The sequence below is a fragment of the Pelodiscus sinensis genome, chromosome 6 (assembly GCF_049634645.1).
Source record: "Pelodiscus sinensis isolate JC-2024 chromosome 6, ASM4963464v1, whole genome shotgun sequence".
In the NCBI taxonomy this organism is placed as follows: domain Eukaryota; kingdom Metazoa; phylum Chordata; order Testudines; family Trionychidae; genus Pelodiscus; species Pelodiscus sinensis.
Window position 1 is genome coordinate 48,517,720 of NC_134716.1, and position 15,214 is coordinate 48,532,933.

General features: G+C 37.3%; 1 protein-coding gene and 1 long non-coding RNA gene across 8 annotated transcripts in view; one reads left to right on the forward strand and one right to left on the reverse strand.

Annotated features, from left to right (window-relative positions):
- LOC142829863 (uncharacterized) overlaps positions 1-2,154 on the forward strand; it is a 32,185-nt gene extending 30,031 nt beyond the window's left edge. The window contains exons 2-4 of the long non-coding RNA XR_012904737.1: positions 441-554; positions 986-1,089; positions 2,017-2,154. This is a non-coding gene — a long non-coding RNA (uncharacterized LOC142829863). The remainder of the gene's footprint in view (positions 1-440; positions 555-985; positions 1,090-2,016) is intronic.
- The window catches only part of AUH (AU RNA binding methylglutaconyl-CoA hydratase), a 229,250-nt gene that overhangs the window by 121,220 nt on the left and 92,816 nt on the right, over positions 1-15,214 (reverse strand). For 6 of the 7 annotated variants that reach the window (XM_075931897.1, XM_075931894.1, XM_075931895.1 and 3 more), the window contains 2 exons: positions 1,263-1,355; positions 228-284 (listed from right to left, as the gene is read on the reverse strand). In XM_075931897.1, coding sequence (XP_075788012.1) covers positions 228-284; positions 1,263-1,355 — 150 coding nt within the window. The remainder of the gene's footprint in view (positions 1-227; positions 285-1,262; positions 1,356-15,214) is intronic. The other variant, XM_075931898.1, reaches the window with a different exon arrangement.

Consider the following 15,214-nt stretch of genomic DNA (forward strand, 5'->3'; position numbering starts at 1 on the left):
ACCTGGGCAGGACAACCCGCCAATGATTAACCAATTAAATAGTCTAATTTAACCAGTTAACTATTTAACCAGTATTTACATCCCTAGTTAACATAGTTTTAAACACTTAACAAAAATATACAAAGTTAAACACAAAATGTATAACCATCAATGCAAAATCACCAACACCAAGACCACTGGATAGCAGTGGGCTTATCTTCAGTATTATACAAGACACAAATTCATACCTGCACCTGGAATGATTGCCAGCTTTGTTTCAACTAGACCCATTTTAGCAGAAGAGGCTTGAAAAGAAGCATAAAATGTAATGATTTTACATAATTTATACTAAATAATACTTTGAAAAAGTTTATACAAAAGATTCTTTATAACAATCTGTTAATTTATTAAACTTGTCTTACAAACAACAAACCATCACTTTAAAAATCATTTGCCTATAGAAATACAGAAAGACACCAAATTGATCTGCATTTATTAAAAGAACCAAGAAGCTATTCCTGTCAAGATAGGCTCTGTACCTCATCAATTTTCACACAGGAGGATTGCTGATGCAAGTAAGTTATTTAGATCCAATAATGCAGAGAATTATTTGTAGATTTTAAAACACTAAAAGTAAGTGGCAATACTATTATTTAACAACTTGAAATGGTGAGGAAGTCTGTTTCTGATGATTATGAATTCTTTAGTTGGCTGACTACTCCCTCAGGGTCAAACAGCTTAATATACTATGAGTATGCTGGCAACTGCTCAAGAGCAAGTTTCCATTTACTTTCCAACAAATGGTTTTACGGTTCTGACAGCTGGATAGATCAAGGCTCCTCTTTTCATGTGCTGTTGTCACTTTTATTTTATAAGAGCTTAATTGCTTGTTTAATAATACACTCACAAACTACTCTGGCCTATTTCCTGCAACCTGCTTGTATCGTAACAAATTTTGATGACAAGCGCATTTTAATTATAAAAAAATTCTCAATCTCTGCCCTAGCCTTCTGGGATCGCCGCTAATGATAAAGTGAAGACTGCTAACGATGAAGTGAAGTTCATAAGAATAAATTAAAACAGGCAACAAAAATGCTCTAGCTATCAACAGTAAGTGGTCTGAAATTAAACATCAGCAATTATTTCAGTCAAGTTTTTGCTAAATCACATAGAAATAATTGAGCATATATAATGTCATATAAGGACTGTTGCCAAGACAAGGATTAGTCAAGACTTCTGTAAGGCTAATAATCTCCTGTTCATTTAATAGGATTCAGTCTTACCTGCTACTCTTATGTCACAGGCTAACGCCAGTTCTAGGCCACCACCTAATGCAGTACCATCTATCGCAGCAATTGTTGGTACTGGAAGATTAGCTGGAAAAAAAAGCATCAATTAATCCCAGCTCACAATGAACATTTGGGAGTTATTCCTGTATAATCTTTTGTTCAATTTACAATCATATGAAGGAAAAACAGCATCATTTTCTTTAGTGACTATTCTGATCTTAAAAATCAATAGTTCAGAATGATTGTTCAGTGAAAACATTGACACTCCCATCTTTCTGCAACCAAATTGTGCTGCAAATCTTTCCCTTCAGCAGCTGCTCAGTTCTGTCCTTAATTTTGATTGTAAGATCTAAAGGCACAGTCCATGGCATTACGGAAATAACAAAACATTTAAAATTCCAGTACATGTAGAATTGTCAGAATGCAGTTGAAACATATGTGTAACTAGTAGCAACAGTAACCTGGTTAGAGCTGGCAGCTCCATGCATCTAAGCATTGGCAGGTATGGTGTCACACATCATCGGGGACCTTTCCCAATGTACTTGACCATGTGGGGGCAGCTACTAAACAGTAGGGTGACATGCAGGAAAATTCCCAGTCTGGCAGGTTTATGGACACCAGGGAACTGTTAAACCATCATATTTTTGTATACATTTTTAGAATAGTCTTATATATAAAACTGTGATAAAAATATAAACATCCATCCTCATCCTTATTGATTTTATGTTCTTTCCTTTCATTTTCACAGTGTACTAAATGAAGACTAGAGAACCCAATTCCAGAGTTTCTTACTTTCTTCAACGTGTGGATCAAAACTTAAAGTTAGTTGAGAAGACAAACTTCTGACCAGCTCCCTTCCTATTCATGAACACATAATAGGCCTTTGGAAAATACAGAAACTGGTTACAGATAAAAAAAAGTATTAGGAAATTAATTCATTTCAGTAAAATTTGCAAAAAGAAAAGAAAAAAAAGAAGGAAAGCCTGCACAATGTGGATAGCCAGTTGTCTGAAGACCAACAGTAAATGGTCCATAGATAATTCTAGAACAGGAAATGAAGTCTCAAGAATGGGAAAAAATCATAAAATCAACTTGTTTTTAAGAATTACAGCTACAGTTCCTAACAAGGAGCTCTTAAAATTCAAAACTCAGAAATACAAAGCTGTTTGATTTTCTTTACTGTGTTAGCCTGCTATGCCATCACTTCATAATGTGTTTAATTTGAAAGAGGCCATTGCAAACTAGCAGTTCACTGTGTGACACTTGATAGTCTTTGAATTCTCCACAGCTGCCCTGTGCTAATGTTCGACATGCACATATCAAAAGAACAATCGAATTATCCATTTTAACATCCTTTCCCACAACAGAAAAAAATAAATGTAAAAATTTAATTATTTTGGATAAAAATATTTTAATCCAGAGTAGTAAAAATTAACATCAAGGGTAGAGCCTATTGGAATATTCATAGATCGTTCCTGTTTATCTTCGCTTTTGAAATACTGTGTGCATAAAACAGTCCAGTTCAAAGCAAATTCTGATCAAACATTTGAAGATCAAGTCCTGCAGATTCAGTTGATTTGGATGCACTCAAAATTGAAGAATGCTAAATTGAGCAGACAGACATGTCAGTTTCAACAGTGATTTTACATGGCAAGACTCAGTTACCAAATGGTGAGTGACAGACAAAATCTATTTAAAGCCTTTTCCAGCAGCTTGATTGCTTTATTCCAGAACATTCCACAATTTTTAGTTCCTCTCTGAAATGGTTTTGACACACTGTAAATAAAGGCACACCACATTAAGGCATGTTTTGCATATCCTAGTCAGCAGCTGGGCAATAGGAATAGATTTCAAATGTGATTAGTATTTATCAATGCAGAATCACAAGCCGCAAGGTGCAAGTCTACAGAAGGAATTAAAAATATGGTTGGGTGGGCAGATCAATGAATAATTTAACAGAAAAATAGGGAGTGCAAAATACAGATGAGATAGGTAATCTATGCTAGTGTAGAGATGAAAGTTGTCTTTAGGGGGAGAAGTGGTGAAAATAAATAAAGGTCTAGGTAATAAGGTAAGGGATTAAAATGTATACAAAACAAAGGGTTGTGTTAAAGTATAGGAGAACATCCAAATAAGGAATCAAAGGCAGAATAAGCCAGGTTGCACATCAAATGCACTATGAGTCACAAAGCAACAAAAGGCCAAAACTTTAGTCATCTGAGAGAAACAATAATTCACCAGAAATACAATTCCATTAGAATTTCTAAATTAAAACTTGATAGGAAAGGTATTTCACTGCATTCATTCTTTATTACTGGCAAAGGTGCAGCATTAAAGAACTCAGATACGCCAGTGATGGATAGAGTTTTAAAACCCAGGTAGGCAGATCACATAAGAACGTAAAACAAAAGAATGGCCATACTGGGTCAGACCAAAGGACCATCTAGCCCAGTATCCTGTCTTCCAACAGTGGCCAATGTCAGGTGTCCCAGAGGGAGTGAACAGAACAGGTGATCATCACGTGATTCCTCTCCTGTCTTCCATTTCCAGCCTTTCAAAAACAGAGGCTAGGGACACCATTCCTACCCATCCTGGCTAATAGCCACTGATGGACCTAACCTCTATGAATTTACCTAGCTCTTTTTTGGGCCCTGATAAAGTCCTAGTCTTCATAACATTCTGTGGCAAGGAGTTCCATAGATTGACTGTGTGTTGTATGAAGAAAAACTTCCTTTAGTTTATTTTAAACCTGATATCTATTAACTTCATTTGGTGTCCCTGAGCTCTAAGGTTATGGGAACAAGTAAGTAGCTTTTCTCTATTCACTTTTTCCACACCAGTCATGATTTTATAGTCCTCTATCATGTGCCCCCTTAGTCATCACACAGTTAATGAGAAAATTTCAAAAGCTGTGTCCAGAATTTATGATTCATAACGCTGCATACTGCTATAAAACAGTGTTTCTCAATCTATTGTTATAAAGTACCCCTTTTTAAAAAAAAATTATAAATACCCCCTTTAAAAAAAAGTACCCCCAGTACTTACAGTTTTCAGACACACACTTTTTTTTCTACCATTGCAAACACATTTGTTTAAATAACTTAATCATAGCCAGGCAGGCGATGACATTTTTGGGTGTAAAGAGTACAAAAATAATAAAGCGCTGTAAAACTTAAAACAAAAATCCAGTTTTCTCCAAATTTCAGTTGTGTTGACCTACCCCCAAACTCCTCTCGAGTACTCCTAGGGTACTCATACCACTGATTGAGAAACACTGCTATAAAACACTGGCATGTACACCAAAGTGCACTACGGAACTTCTAGTACACAGTGGCAGGGTCACACAGCCATTAATATGTGGCAAGCCAATGAACTGTAGATTTACCCCTTGGCTTTCTACCCTCAAAGCATCTACATAGACAAGCCCTAACTGTCTGCCTGATTGAAGGTGGGTAATAGGAGTCCTATATAAGCAGTAACTGCAGGAGAGTCCTACTAAAGTTGGCATCTAGTCTAGAAGCTCCGACTTAAGAGTAGTGTCTTGTACATGTGTGCCACCAGTTTTCCTTTGCAGTGTTGATGTGTATGAGGGTAGACATATATGTATGATCATGTAAAAGGGCAATTTATGAAGTCCACTCATCTTCAGAATGCTGGAAGCTGTTCCAGGTGAATTTCAGAAACTTTTGAAGAATTTAAGCTTTCACTTATGACCAAGATTTTCTAAATTAATTAGTGATTTTGATACCTGCATTTATGAATGCTCATCTTCAGGCACCCACTGAGGCTTGATTTTCTGTAAATGCTGAGCTCCCACCTCCCAGAAAATTCACTAGGATTGACTATGCCAGCTAACCATTTTTAAATGTGCTGTCTATAATAGGTGCTAATTGGTGTTTAAATATGGTAATTAAAAATGCTACCTACAAAATAAACACATTTCCTAATCTAGGCAGGGTCATCATTTTTCAGGTATTTCACACTTTGGTTCAAAGACTTTAGGCCATATATACACAAGCACATACATCAGCAAAATTTTGGTTCTCAGGGATGTGAAAAATCACAGCTTCAAGCGACATAAATTTTGCCAGCATGAACAGTCATGAGCACACCATTTGTTGAGCTAGTTTTATTATGTTGACGGAAGAGCTCTCCTGTCTTTCCCCATTGGCATAACATGGCTACACGAGCGCTCTTATAGGGGCATAGCTGTATCCATACAGCTATGCCACTATAAGCTTGTAAGTGTAGACATGGCCTTAATTCTCATGTTAGCATGTGTCAAGTAAATGTTTTCAGGAGTTGATAATAAAGTCTCTATAGCTTTATATACACCAGAAAATTGTACTGATTCAACTGAAAGCTGGTCCACACATAGTGAAAATTAAACAAACACTATATTAATTTACAAACAGAAATATCATTGGTGCAAGCACCTTGTGCAGTCAGTTACATTAGTATAAAGGGAGTTATATCAATATGATTTATTTCTGTAAATTTACTGAAGTGTGTAATAAAAAAAAAAGATATGTGTAGACAAGTCCAACAGAGAAACTAGTGTAATTTAACTGGTGCAGCCTCTTCGTGTAGACATTCTTAAAACCAAACTAAGTTATCTCAGAGATACGGTATACATTTCTGAGGACTGTAGTCAAACACAGCTCTGATCTTTGTTTTGTGAGGCGTGACAAATACATGCTGCAGTAATCATTGCTTCTTGATAGAGTTTATATTGCTAATAGCCTTGCAAAAAAATTACAAACTCAATAAAACTTGCTGAAAATGCATATGCAGATCAGAAAGAACTGGGTATTCTGAATATAGATTCCCACATATTTCAATTATTCAAATACAAACTGGAGTAATAATGGTGAAAATCACTGAATATATGTGGCATGGCAATGCACAACAATTTCCCTACACAGTCTGTTGAGCAACTAACAATATCAGACACTATTTCTGACTTTATAGTGGCAATTAAATCAAGTATGACAAATAATAACAGCACTCAGAAAGCCTAGCTGTTTCTACAGCTACTAACAACATTTCATTTTAAATGCTTCTGAGACTATATTAAACAGCAATTACCAACAGTTGGAAGAAAACAGTTTAAAATAGTGTGGAGTTAGTTTTTCTTTAAAACGCAACAAAAAATTGCGTTATCTGTTGTCTGGAAAAAAAATCAATGGCTATGTTTAAGTTAATCAGACTAATACAGAAGGTATCACTCTAAGTTCATCATTACAGCATCTGGTTCAGAAAGATGGGCGGAATAATAATATAACAAATCTCATGAAAAAATATTGTCCTGGCTCTAAAATTGCAAATGTTCTGGCTCTGTTTCTGAAAATGAGTGGCTGAGATACTATAAGTAAATTACTTCAGTACTGGTGACAGCATAACTAGGCACTAATCTGAAGAATGGAGCGTGGATCAGAATAGGGAAAAATACTTTTCCAGTATACTGTTTAACTAGTCTTAGAAGAATGAGGAGGATATAATCCTACTAATTCTGCACCTACTCTTCTGATCATGTGAAGAATCTTTTATATATTGTACAAAGTAAAAAGAAATGAAGGAATGCTGCAGCTGGAATGCATTTGTAGCTTGCTTTCTATCTTGCATAATGGATTTTGAACTATGTAAAGACACAAGGGTCATCTGATTAAAAATGGGTTGCATCTGTCAGTGATCTATGCAGTACTGGAGAGCCAAGCACTATAGATTGATAGATAGATATATAAAGTACTGCAATTCATTATGAGGCTAAAGATATAAGGAAAACTACATTCATATGTCAGAGGCACAAGTCAAGATGGGAGATATTTCTAATATTACCATAATCAAAAGACATCTCCCTCTCTAATATTTCTCCCAGTTTATTTATTAAGGAGGCCTGAGGAACAACGGTGTTTTCTAGATAACTAAATGATTGGTCACCTGCACAAAAGATGATTAAGTAGTCATGCATCACAGTAAATTATACAAAGTGATGTCTTATCATTGGAAGAATGAGAAGAGAAAAATTACAATAGAGAGTAAAAATGTGAAATTACTTTCTTCAAACGTTAATTTATTAATAACGTTAAAAGCTATGTTAATCAATATACTATTTATTTCATACTGAAGTCTGCTTGTAAGCCCTTAAAAATTGCAACTGCAGGCTCATTTCTGTAATAGTTGCAATGAAGAAAGATAGGTAGAAGAGGCTGCTTCTTTAGTGTTCCTTTACTATTTCAACTTCTGTAAATCTTATGGTTGCAATTAGCAACATATTTTCAATAGGCAATAGATTTACATACACTAGACTGGTGATGATTTAAAACCAAATATTAATGTGAAATTGCTATAACCTGGACTTTTAATATAATTTAGTCTGTCTAAATATTCATATTCTACCATTTAAAAATTACTTGCATAAAAAAGCTTCTCTTTAAGTGCATAGATTTTATGAACATTTTTGAGTAACACCTCAATAAGGATTACCTTACACTGAGGTTTTAGCTTAATAAAATATAAGGACATACAATTAATCTATTTTATTGAGTAGCAAACACCAATAGTTAAAAACTTAAATGATCCTTATGTTAAGAGCATTTTAATCAGAAATATGTCTTAAGACAGAATTTTAACCATTAATTAATTTTCTTCATTCTCAAAAATGTTTAAAATACCAAATTTTAACACATTACTTTTTCAGATTAAAACACTGCAAATATTCAGGTTTTGTCTGAAATAATTAGATTTTGTGGTTACACAATGGTTCTTTAAAAACGAAAGGTACATTTATAATCTAAAAAAGGCTTAACAATACCATATAACTTCACAGAAAGGATAACAGTTATGCTAGAGTCTCATTCCTGGAGAGTAAAAAAAAAAAAATCAAGGGAGATCTCAAAATAAAAATTAGACTAGAACTGATTGTAGACTAGAGCTGCAACTAGTACAATAACAAGGCTATTGCCAACTGTATGAACGGAAAACAAGTTTGTGATTTTCCTGCTATCATACATAGCATAAACAAAAAAGGAGGACGAATCTACCTTTTACAAGTCCAAAAGCAAACATGACATTCAAGTTTCTGGAGTTAGTTTGCATGAGAATCCATTCCCTGGCTAACTAAAAATAAAGGACAAACTGAGATAAAGAAGAACTTTTCAGAATAGTTTCTTCTTCCCTTAGCTTGAAAACAAGATTGGGAATGAAAGTCTGAAAAAGATTCCCTCCTGGAAATCCAATCAAAAGTCAGAATGCTCTTAAAATTCTATAGAGACACAATGTAGCTACTTTGCAGAAGTCTGTGATGCAAACATCTGGGAAGTTGATCCATAGTAGCAGCCTTGCTACAAATCCAGCAAACCTACTTTCAAGTTAGCTAAGCCAGGAAAAGTGTGACCAGATATCCATTTAACAAAGTCCGCTTTGTGCAGCAAAAACGACACTTAAAGAAACAAAAACTTGGAAAAAAAAAGAGAAAAAATCTTTATACTAAGGGCTTAGTCTCGTGGTCCCCAACACTGTGCCCACAGGCGCCATGGCACCTGCCGGGGTATTTATGTGCACCTACCGAATGATCTGGTCCAGCCCTGCCCCAGGAGCATGATGCATGGGTGGTGCCGGCCCTGGGCACGTGGCGCATGGGCGGCGCCAGCCCCGGGCGCACGGCACATGCGCGGAACCTTTCCCTTGTAAAATCTGGCACAGAGCAACTAAAAAGTGAAGCTTACTCAGATTCTGAGCTGCAATCATTGCAATCAGGAAAAGGACTTTCTGCAGCAAAAACTGAAACTCATAAGAATTTTAAAAATTTGCTTTTACCAGTTTTTATCAGGACCTAAAAGACAAAGGGCTCCTGTTCTCAAAATTTCAGAAGTGTCAAGCTATTCAAGAACCTGACTATATGGGCTAAAGCAGTGTTTCACAAAGTGGTCCGCGAAACCACTTTGAGAAACCTGCTAACTGGACACATAGGTGTGTTTACTTACCGGCACCACAGCCACAGAGCCTCACGGCTTCCATTGGCTTCAGTTTGCCATCTCCAGCCAAGGCTACTACTTCCTGCAGCTCCCCTTGGTTGTAAACGATGAACCAGAACCAATAGGAGCTGCGAGGTTCCATGGCTGAGGCACCGGTAAATAAACACATCAGAGCAATCAGTTAGCAGGTTTCTTGGACCACTTTGGGCTAAAGAAATGCTGGTCAACCTTCATTTAACTTAGAAGGGATACTGCTATTTTAAGTTAGACCAAGAGGCAAATGAAAGTTGGTCAAACCATTTTTGTGCATGGCAAATAAAGGTGATCATTTGTGCCTGACTTCATCACTATAAATCTTTTTCTGTGGGAGTAGAGAATCTTTCCAGTAGGTGGCTTCAAAGATGTCGGAGACACCTTACCAATGGATCTCTATATTGTCAGGAACCAAACTGCCAGGTAAAGAGCTCTCAACTTGAGAAGGACAAAGGTGCCCTGGTTTTTAGTAATGACCTGAGACCAGGCTCTCAACTTGGTGCAATCTGCTTTGACCACACTCAGAGTTGGTAACCTCACCCATTTGAGCATCAGAAGTCATTGAGTCCTCATCTCTACAAAGCTGTGCTGTGCCAGTAGAAAGGTATTCAGGGTATCCTTTCTCAAAGGATAAAGGAAATGTCACTTGCTGATGCACACTTTTCTTATTACTAGGAGCAGATTATTGCCAATATCTTGTTTGTGAGTTGAGAAGAGATCTACCTTTGGTGTCTCCCCAAATGAAAGAACATGTGGTCTCCTAATCTCCAATCTACAAACCAAGTTATATCAAGTTAGTTTGCCTGTGATTGGGTTTTCTACCCTCTTAAATGTGCAGTAATCAGGAATATCCTGATATAGAAGATACAACCCAGTACATTTCTGGTTGTTTCTATAAAATACTGTAGCCCGGATCTGCCTGATCCAGGACAGGGATGTTAAATTTTGAGTAACTGACTAATCAAATAGTCAATGCAATTTGCATTGACTATTCGATTATTCTATAAGGTGCCTCCGCCTTTGAAGTGTAGCGACAGCCTTAGGATTGTTGTTACACTTAAAAGGCGAAAGCACTGTGAAGTGCACGGGGCCAGCATCAGGCTCCTCACAGCATTTCAAAGTGGCAGTGCCACATTGAGACCGGGATCAGCTGGGGACTCCCCTGCTGACCCCAGGCTCCTTATGGCGCTGCCACTTTGAAATGCTGCACGGAGCCCAGCATCAGGCTCCTCATGGCATTTCAAAGTAGCAGCACCCTGTGGAGCCTGATGACGGGCTCCCCGCAGCATTTCAAAGTGGCAGTGCTATATGGAGACTCCCCCACTGATCCCAGGTGAAGACTCCCCCACTGGCCCCAGGCTCCATTCAGCGCTGCCACTTTGAAACGCCATGGGAGCCCAGCATCAGGCTCCACACAACATTTCAAAGCAGCAGCACTGCATGGAGCCCGAGGTCAGCAGGGAAGTCCCCAGCTGACCCTGAGCTCCACGCAGCGCTATCGCTTTGAAACGCCATATGCAGCATGGGGACACCCCAGCTGGCCCCAGGCTGCATGCTATGTTTCAAAGCAGCAACGTTGCATGGAGCCCGGGGTCTGGCCCCAGGCTCCATGTGGTGCTGACACTTTGAAGTATACCCTGTTCTCCCCTGCCCAACTTGCTGCATCTTTAGGCAGCAAGTGGGGGGAAGTGACTAGTTGACTTGACTATCCGATAAGCATTTGCTTATCAAACAGTCGACTAGTCATTCACATCTCTAATTCAGGGCCACTAGATAACTGAAGGTCATCAGTGCAAGCAGAACATTTTGAACTAGTGACTCTTCTTAAAGAAAAACTTAAACATCAAGTAGTTGTGCCCATGAAACCATACACATTTTGTTAGTCTTTAAAGTGCTACTAGACTATTGGATGGTTTTTAAGTTTTTCCTTTTACAGACTAACTCGGCTACCCCTCTGAATCTTCCTAAAGAGACCATGTCTCCAGAAATGAAGATTTCCCAATCCATATATATAGTAACATAAGGAAATTCTACTTTTATCTCTCTGCTGATGTAGCAATTCGGAATTAAGCTGAAACTGCTTCAGGGTTGTGTAAAGTATGAAAGTTGGTTTGTGTGTCTTAGCTGTAAAATCCTTTCCTGTGTATGAATGAAAAAGTGTCATGAGGCAACTCAACTTCTGGTGCCCCCAAGACAAGCTAACCAGAAAAAAACCAGGGCCACAAAAACCAGACCAATAAGATAAGACCTAGATGAAGCCAGTGAGGTCAACAGCAAAGAATAGATGGTATAAGTAGACAAATAAAAGTAACTTCAAGCAGAATATGCAAAAATGTATTAATTTAGGTTACTGAGATTTATGCATGAGTTTTTTAATTAGAGGCTTTGCTAGATAGGTACATAGATAACTAAACAAACAATGTGTGCAAAGTTACAGAACAGGTGATAAAAAATAGCTGGTTGACAGCAGAAGAGTGGAGAAGACAGGGGTAAGAACATAGAGCCCAGATACTTGAGAAGAATTGCCGTAACTCCAGGAGAGCTTACTTGTTCAATTGTCTTTCTTGCCTTATTTGTTCTTGCATGTTTATGTAATTCATAGGCATTAACCATACTGCCTTAAAATGAACAAAAATAAAAGCTAAAAAACTGCTTATGCCTAAATTGAAGGGGATCTCATTTGCCATTCAACAGATATGAAGCTATTTATTGCTAAGGTACAATACGAGAGTCAAAATATTTCACTGCTCTTTTTTGAGCAGAATTATTTCCCTTATGAAAATTTGTACTATTTTTAATATCTTTCACCATTAAAAACAGATACATACCTGGGGAGTTTTAACATCACGCTGTTTGCACTTGACATGTTTAGAAAGAGTTAGCATTGTTTGGATACATCTACATTGCAGTTGACCCTTGTCAGTTGACTCAGACTTGCAGGGCTGTTTCATTAAAGTTTGCACTTCCAGTCTCAGACTGAAGCCTGGACTCTAGGAACCTGTGACAGGACACAGGTTAACCATGGAGTTTTTATTGCAATGTATAGTCAGTAAATAAGCCTAAGGGATCCCATTAATTTTTTTAAATGGAGGGAGAAGAGATATATATGTCCATAAGTCCTTTTTACTACCCATTATTATACTCTGAATCACTAGTATCTTATCTATCTTCATTTTTCCTATATTGTTACCTATGAAAACCACGTCCATGGACTAGCATTCAGATAGACTGATACATCAAGAGTCAAGAGCAGTAAATATTTTTATTGCTAAGCAACTCAGTTTACAAAAGATGCAGCAGAGCAAGAGCATTGAGATAAGCTATATCAAGCCAAAACAACTCAAAGGGTGAGTCTCCAAGACTGACTGGAGAATACCCAGACGAATACCCATAAACGATATACTTCAAGATAGGCCCAAGAAAACCAACAACAGAACACCACTTGTCATCACCTATAGCCCCCAACTTAAATCCCTCCAACGCATTATCAATAACCTACAACCTATACTGGAACAGGATACTACATTCCGAGAGGCTCTGGGAATCAGACCTATAGTCTCCTATAGACAACCACCTAACCTCAGGAAGATTCTTACCAACAACCACATTAATACCAACCCCTGAAATTTTTCCCTTGCAACAAACCCCATTGCCAACTTTGTCCACATATTTACTCTGGTGACACCATCACCGGACCTAACCATGTCAGTTATATGATCAAGAACACATATTCCTGTTAATCCAGAAATATAATTTATGTCATCATGTGCCAACAGTGTCCTTCTGCTATGTATATTGGACAGACTTCTCAGACACTTCATCAAATAATTAATGCCCACAAATCACACATCCCACAGGGAAAAACCAGTTGCTTTTTATTTCAACCTACCTAGACATAGTCTTAACAACCTTAATACAGGCATCTTACTTCAAAAAGACTTTATCACCAGATTACAGAGGGAAACTTCAGAACTTTCATTCATGCTTAAATGGGCATGACAATTTATAAATGGGCCATAACAAAGATGCTAATTACCTTACCCATTACAAGGATAGCTTCCCCCACTTAACACCCCTGATTAGCCATTCATTGACTTAAATAGCTATTCCCTCCCTCCTTCCCTCTCCCTCACCCCACCTTCTGTACTAAATCTGATTTGTCAGTTTAATAATGTGTTCACTTTTTTCATTATATTCCTTTGGTATATATGGTCATGCCAATTCTCTTCCAGAATATGACCTAAGGAAGTGGGTTTGGCCCACAAAAGCTCATCACCTATTAAACCATCTTGTTAGTCTTTAAAGTGCTACATAGTCTGATCTTGCTAAAACAAAAGGAAAAACTAACACAGCTACCTCTCTATTACTGAAGAAACTTCAGTTACTGATATATATATCAAAATAGAACCTAAGTTAGTCAGATCATCTGCATGCTGTGCAGTAGGAAAAACTTGCATCTACATTTGTAAATACTTAAATAGTCTAGCAGCACCTTAAAAACTAACAAAACAAGTTATCGTGAGCTTTCGTGGGTACAACCTACTTCTTCAGATTAATGGAGTATTAAAAGTCCAGTTCCAAAATTAAAAGAGGATGGGGGGGAGGGAGATAGTGAATTAGTGTGTTCACATTACAAGAAGCTGATAGAGAAGATGGAATTGTTCTTAAGTACCCATTGTTTGGTTGGTTAAGTCATTAGATGTCGAAGGTAGTGTGCTAGCCAGGTAATATCTTTAATCATACCTTTCTGATGGCTCCCAAACTTGTAAATGAAGTTAAGGTCCAACACTAACCTGTGTATTTAACGTGTGGAATTTGTATTCACGACTTGCCTTGTACGTAGTAACAAACATAAATGTTTCAACTTCTTGATTCACCAGATGACGACAGAAAAGATAATTCAAATATATCTCAAAAAACAGGTACTTACTATGAGAATTTGAGGGCATTCCCTCTTAATTCTATCATATGCATATCTTAGGCTAACACCTTGGCCTTATGATCTAATCTAGATCAGTGTATGTTGTAGCTCAAAATCAAAAACGTCCCTTAAATACCTAAATAACCTTTTCAAAGAGGGCTCTGTCAGAACTCTCACTATTTAAAAAAGCCAAAGAAAGGCTAATTCTGCAAGATGTTAAAAATCTTACATTTAAAAATAAGCTCTTCCCAAAAACACAAAGAACTCTGTGAATCTAAAAGTGTTCCTATGAAAATAACTTTCAAAGGGTAAGAGCACTTGCACAGTTTTTATTTTCTCTGTAAATAGTAGAGAGAGGCCTTGCTGTTGATAAAGGCGGCAGGTACTGTACTTTGTTTTAACTGAGAAAATATCAAACTATTACCCAGTTAGGTTTCTCCTCTCTACATCAGAAGCTACTAGTGAAAGAGGATGTCCTCAAGATAGTGTTTTCCTGCTCTTCCACAAAATTCCCATCATCAATGGAATGAATACAGATTATTTTTATTAGCAGCTTTTTAATGTTACAAATGAATGTTTTCTATACCAGCGTAGAAACATTCATATATAGAAAAATCAAGGAATTGATTAAACTAAGATGGATGTTTAAAGATCCCCTACCTACAAATACTGAATATGTACTTCCTGATTTCTTTACATCTTTTTGCACTAGGTACAAATGTTTACTTTTCTGTTGCAGTCTACACAAACCCAATGTGCATCTATATTTACTAACCCTGGCCTCTGATTCCTAGCTTCCAATTTTTTCCTTATCTCCATGCCTGACTCATACTCAGACAACCTAGCATGACAGCGCACATCCTGGTCAAGAGAAATGAGGTTCCTCAACTGTGCAATACTAGGAACACATATCCCTATTCTAGCACCATCTAGTCTTCCCATGAATACATAAAACAAAAGAGATACTTTTCCATGATTATGCAAGTGCTAGTGGATCAGACACACTTCATTTACAT